The 6,858-nt window shown below is 31.0% G+C and overlaps 1 protein-coding gene across 1 annotated transcript; it reads left to right on the top strand.

Moving 5' to 3' along the window:
* Positions 1-3,471: 3,471 nt before the first annotated feature.
* On the top strand, positions 3,472-5,501 carry LOC102584697 (gibberellin 20 oxidase 1-D). The gene is made up of 3 exons (XM_006362628.2): positions 3,472-4,139; positions 4,339-4,660; positions 4,846-5,501. The coding sequence occupies exons 1-3, from the start codon at positions 3,604-3,606 to the stop codon at positions 5,122-5,124; spliced, it is 1,137 nt and encodes a 378-aa protein (XP_006362690.1). The 5' UTR covers positions 3,472-3,603; the 3' UTR covers positions 5,125-5,501.
* The last annotated feature ends 1,357 nt before the right edge of the window (positions 5,502-6,858 follow it).

Below are 6,858 nucleotides of genomic sequence, written 5' to 3'. Positions count from 1 at the left end.
TGGTAGGGAGTGGGTGGGTGGGTGGGGGGTGGAAAACATTTTCCGAAACATTTAACCCAACCAAACATGAGAAAACTTCATACCAAACACACCCTATATTATAATTTATTTTTAAAATCTAGGTGTATTTATTTTAGTTAGTTGGCAGCAATGGAGTGGTTCACTTTTCCACGTCAGCGCATTTGTATATCACACATTTTGCCTGAAATATCCGAGTGTTTTTTTGTTTAAGTTTTGGATAGTTAAAGTGTCTATTTGTGCACTCAAAAGTTAAGGTCAAAGTTATAATTTGAAGCCAAGTTAAGGGTCTTATTTATGTATTATGCCTAATTTATATAAGGCATAATATATAAACATGATCCTTAACTTGGCTTCAGCGGATAACTATGCCCTCCAACTTTGAGTGTGCACAAGTAGACACTTAAACTTGTATAAAATTGAACAAGTAGACACACGTGTCCTACATGACATTATACACGTAGGACGCCACATAGGACATAAACTTGCCATATAGGGTGTCATGTAGGATGAATGTGTCTATTTGTTCAATTTTATACAAGTTTAAGTGTCTACTTATGCACACCCAAAATTAAAGGTCATAATTGCCGGTTGACGTCAAGTTAAGAGTCATGTTTATGTATTATGTCTTTATATAATATTGTTAGATTATTTTTACGTATTTTAATAGGTAACTTACACAAACTTAGATACATGAGTATTGATGTTGCTAGCCATTCCAGAGGCTGACCCACCGTACGTACCCCCTTTAGGTGGGATGCACGTGCATCCGCTAATTTAAAAAAAAATCATGTACATATATATATCTATTTTAAGAAATTTACATAAATTACACAAACTTAGATACATGAGTATTGATGTTGCTAGCCATTCCAGAGGCTGACCCACCGTATGTACCCCTCTAGGTGGGATGCACGTGCATCCGTTAATTTCAAAAAAAATCATATACATATATGTATATCTATTTTAAGAAACTTACATAAATTAAGATATAATTAACAGTGTATCCATGCAAAGCATAGGAGTGTCAGTGTGCTGTTGGTACAAGCTAGAGGATCTACCCATGAGACTTGAGTTTGAATCTAGCTAGAATGTTTTTTTCACAATTTTTATTTTAAGTTTATATTAGAGCTCATATTTAAGCTAAGGTAATATTGGTGCATCCAAAGTCTTCAAATTCTAGATTCGCCTCTGCTAGCCACAAGATAAGAGGGGTTCTTTCGTATCGTAAAACCGTCTTCAACTTTTCTTTCTTTGCTCTTTTCCGCATCGCGATTAATAATTGGATAGAATCTCCTTAAATAAAAAAAGGGGCGTACAAGTTAAATTTATTTTCTTCATATTATTAATGTAATTTAATTTATTATAATATGTTAATAATTATTTTTAATAAGAGGGTATTTTGATTGGTTTATCTAAAATAATTTTTGACTTTTAAACTCTTTTTTATTTTTGAAAGTTGTTTGGAAAAAGACAAAAATAATAATTTAAACACTTATTTTTAGGCCTAAAATATATAATATAAGTTAAAAATTAAAAATTTAGTATAATCAACTTATAACTTATAATATACTTAAAAAGTAACTCTAACCCCCTCATCCCTCTCTCAGGGCCGTCTCAACAAGTTTAGGGGCCTAAAGCCAAACATTATAAAGAGGCCCTAATTTTTTTAGTTGATATAAATATAAATTGAATAATTATAATATACTAGTGTAATCCTACAAATGAGGTCTGGAGGAGCAGGATATATGTAGACATTATGAAGTAAGAATGCAAATAATGTAAATTTCAATGAAAATTATATAATATAAAGTTGGAATAATAAAACATGACTCAAAATTTTAAAAATATGATGATGTTAAAATAGTGTAGCGATGAATTTGATAAGTTAATAAATAATATTAAAATAGTGTTGATTAGTTTTAGTGCTTGAAATTTTAATAAGACACCAAAAACAAATTTGATCTTTTTATAAACACACAACAATAGATATCACATAATGTAGAATGTTTGAACGTTTGAGAGACTTAAGAATATTCAATAATGAAAGAATGAAAAATAGTGAAAGGAGAATAAAGAAAAATAAGTATAAGAACACAATATTGTTGGTTCATGATAATCGTCAAAATATAAATGAGCTAGACAACAAAATACATACCCACATGCGAAACTAGAAAGGATACTACAATTAACTAGCCACATAAGAATCTAGAAAAGACACTACAATCAACTAAACAATATTCAATTTCTCAATTATATTTTCTATACAAAAAAATAATTTCAAATTTATCAATACATGAATTTTTTTTAACAATATATATACACATATCTTTGAGAGAAAATAGAGGCCCCAAAAAAATTGAGACCCCAAGCGATTGCTTTAGTGGCCTTATGGTCGAGACGACCCTGTCAGCCCCCACCCCACCTCCAACTAAATTATCAATCAATGCTCATTAGGATAAGAAGTCTTAGCACCCCCACTAAATTCTCAATCTCGGTTCAATTTTTCTTATCACTTTTTGACTTAGCACACTGTTCTAATTAGTATTAGGTCTTGAAAAAATATTTGGAAAATAAATAAAGAATACTAATTAGGTCTTGAAAAAATATTTGAGAGATAAATAAGGAATTCTAAATATAAAATAAAAATAAAAATTGATATGTAAAATGTGATAAATAAAAATAAAAATTTATTTTTAAAATAAAAAAATAACCGTGTCAAGTCAAATAGTTAGGTGACGCCAGTGATGACGGTATGAGGAATATGTTAATGTTATGAATGAAAAGAGTATGCTTCAATAAAAAAGGTTGGGTGGTGAATGGTGATGGCTCAATCACCCGACCAAAGGAAACTCCAAACACCATTGGGAAACGCTTTCCTGTCCAACAGTAGAAAAGACAAACAACATATGAACCTTTTATCTCTATTTTAACCATTATCAACTTCTCCGCAAATTTATTTCATTTGATCATAAATTTTAAAGTTAAAATTTAAATTCTGAATGAAATTTTTGAAGTTATATATTCATAACTTAAAATTGTGTTTAGAAATGTATTTTAGTTTTTTTAAAATAAAAATAATACTTAAGTGAGTGAAAATGAAGAGGATTACAAAGTGGAGAATTGAACTTTCACTAGTAAAATGGGAGTTTAAATATTCAATCAATTGAGCTACAAGATTTCCCAAGTGAAATTTCTGTGACCACTTTTTGAAACTTGTAAATAATTAGTATCTTGAAAATAAAATTTTAAAATCCAATTCAAAATCTATTACTATCAAACATAATTTTTTAAAATTTAATTTAAAATATATGAGAAACTCTTCTATGATGTCAATAGTAAAAAAGACAAACAACATAAGGACCTCTATCCCAATTTTAAGCATTGCTAAGCCCTTTTTAGCAAACTATTCATTTTCTCTGTTAAGTGAGAGACCTATAAGATTCCAATTTTTGTTCACCTATTTTCCCAATGAACGGCCTTGGCTTTTCCTTTATCTCAACTCTCTCTCTTTAGTTTCTTTATATATCCTTCACTTTTGGCTCTTCACAAATTAACTACTACTCCTACTCTGTGCATGCAATAATGGCTATTGATTGTATGATCACAAATGCAAAATCTCCAATGATAGATGAAACAAAACAATTTATTTTTGATGCATCGCATATGAAACGTGAGTCTAATATTCCCACACAATTCATATGGCCCGACCACGAGAAGCCTTGTGCCGTAGTACAAGAACTTCACGTACCCCTTATTGACTTAAGGGGTTTTCTTTCTGGTGACTCTGACGCGGCCCAACAAGCATCTAAGCTTGTTGGAGAAGCGTGTCGGAGTCATGGCTTTTTTCTTGTGGTGAACCATGGAGTTGATGCTAATCTTATTTCTAATGCTCATCGTTATATGGATACGTTCTTTGACTTGCCGCTTTTGGAAAAGCAAAAGGCTCAGAGGAAAATTGGTGAGCATTGTGGTTATGCTAGTAGCTTTACTGGAAGGTTTTCGTCAAAGCTACCTTGGAAAGAGACACTCTCTTTTCGTTACTCTGCTGAAGAAGAATCATCTCACATAGTTGAAGAGTATTTTCAAAGGACATTGGGTGAAAGTTTTAACCATCTTGGGTACGGACCGTACTACTCTATTCGTTTCAATATATTTATTTGTTTCAGCTGACTGCAAGATTCAAAAATTTCTTTATTATTTTAAATTTTGTGTCACTCAAAACCAGATAAACAATTTGATATAGAGGCACTATATATATACATATTCTCGATTATATATGTAAATGAGTTAACCTTTTTTTCCACTTAAATTATATAGGAATGTTTATCAAGAATATTGCAATTCCATGAACACACTTTCTCTTGGGATCATGGAACTCTTAGGGATGAGCCTAGGCGTAGAGAAGAGCCACTTCAAAGAATTTTTCGAAGAAAATGATTCGATAATGAGACTCAACTACTATCCACCATGTCAGAAACCGGAGCTCACCTTAGGAACGGGGCCTCATTGTGACCCAACATCATTAACAATTCTCCATCAAGATTGTGTTGGCGGACTTCAAGTTTTTGTGGACGATGAATGGCGTTCCATCAGTCCAAATTTCAATGCATTTGTGGTTAACATAGGCGACACATTTATGGTAAGATATTTTCACATTGTAACGATGAAATGATATATATCATGTGTGTTTAATTAGGACGTACAACATGAATATGATGTCCACATATATATACTCCATTGAACAAGTTGAAATATAGGTGAAAAAGTGGTCACATAAATTTGATCTAGTGGGGTTTAAACATTATTTTTTTTTACCTTTTGCAGGCGCTATCAAATGGAAGATACAAAAGTTGCCTGCACAGAGCAGTAGTAAACAACAAGACTCCTAGGAAATCACTAGCTTTCTTTCTTTGTCCAAACAAAGATAAGGTGGTGAGCCCACCAAATGAATTGGTGGACTCCAACAACCCTCGAATATATCCTGATTTCACATGGCCTACTCTCCTTGAATTTACTCAAAAACATTATAGAGCTGATATGAACACTCTTCAAACATTCTCAAATTGGCTTCATGATCAACACAATACTACAACACAAGTTTAAGAGCTACAAGATTGAAGACCTTGAAATTTTATTTATATATGTACGTGTACACGTTCTCTTAGCTTCTACGAAGAATATGACAATGTATGGAAATTAGGGGGAAGAGGCATAAAGGAGATGTTTCTTTCGAAAATTTCACAAGAAGAATGAAAATTTGGAAAGAAAGAAAAAGAGGAGACATGTTCTTCTTCTTTTTTTCCATGAAAAGTTGAGTTAAAAAAAAAGTAAATATAGAAGAGATAGGGAAGGACAAGGAAAGGAATAAAAGTGTTGTATAACTTAGTTTTGTTTATTTAACTTATTGAAAAAAATGTAGAGAAGATTATGAATAGCTAGCTTTACTGGTATCCAATGTATTCATTTCTTTTGTTTCTCTTCTTCTTTGAGGTCTTCCTTTTTTGTGTTTAGTCTCTGAGCTAGAGGCGTCTCAAGCACATTATGATCTAAAAGTGAAAATCAAATGAAAGCCTTAATTACAATTTTAAAAATAAATTTATATATATTTTTCTTGAAATTTATTCTTCTAGATTTTTGAGATGCAAAATTGTTAATAACTTTTTATAATTAACTTTTTTAATGATTCTTTTTAAATTGTTGATATAGTCAATCCATTTTAGTCTTTTTCTAGATAGTATTCCAAATGTGTGAAATAGTACTTATTCAATATTTTTTCCTGAAAAAACACCTATATTATTATTAAAATAAAATAAAATGAAACCCTTTAAATTTGGAGGTCTAAGGCACCTTGCCTTTTGTTTAACCTTTTAGAGTCGGGCTCTCCTGCTCGGAGCAACGATAAAATTATCTTCACTTTAAATAATGAAATCAACGACTGATATTTAAGATTAGAATAAACTGCATACATTACATATTTTAGATATGGCCTTTTTTCATGGTACCCTGATTTTTCTTGCTTTAATTAAAGCATTTTAAATTGATGATTTTCAAACCCTTGCAAGGTAGTTAATTATTATAGTTTTTACAAAATGTCACGAATTAATTTTGTATGGACTTACTTGATAGCATAAAATTGATACTATTAGATGCATCGAAAAGTTTGAAATAGAAAGAGATCAAGGGGTCCACGTAGGGAATCATTTCAAAATACTAATAGGTCCAGAAGTAAGAAAGAGAAAATGAGTGGAGAGGTAAGATAAAGTCCAAAATATGTATTAATAATATATAGACATAGCTTTCAAAATTAGGATATGGATTCTTGTGCAAGTGTGTTTGTTTTTATTCTTGGCATCTATTTTATATCTGGAGATTTGGATGTTTGTGACTTATGGAATGCTAAGGAACACTGTCTTGCTCTTTGTCCTTGTATGTTGCAACATTCTTCCTACCATATTATATCATCCAAATTGATCACCCAAAGGAAAAAAAACTAATCTATAGTATATTTTATTTGTTAACTATACTAAATTATTTGTGGAGGGAGTGCTAGTCCCTACGTAACTCCAGCCTCATATTATCACTCCCGTCGCTTTTGTGCTTTTGTCCACATTTATAATTCAAAATCGATATACTTTTACTGGTCATGAGAGTCAGTTTGACTAATCTTTAAATCGAAATTGTATTTAGTGATCATTTGTCCATATTTCATTGCGATTTCATTTTATTTTTTTTAAAAAAAGTTTATTTTTAAAGTGAAAAATGGTATTTGAAAGTTGGATTCAGTTGTTTTTGGCCATGAATACAAATTAAAATTGACTTTCTGCGAGTTATTTGAAG

Source organism: Solanum tuberosum, unplaced genomic scaffold (genome assembly GCF_000226075.1).
Source record: "Solanum tuberosum cultivar DM 1-3 516 R44 unplaced genomic scaffold, SolTub_3.0 scf00414, whole genome shotgun sequence".
Taxonomy (NCBI): domain Eukaryota; kingdom Viridiplantae; phylum Streptophyta; class Magnoliopsida; order Solanales; family Solanaceae; genus Solanum; species Solanum tuberosum.
The sequence above is the reverse complement of the archived record's forward strand: the minus strand, read 5'-3'. Positions and strand labels throughout refer to the sequence as shown.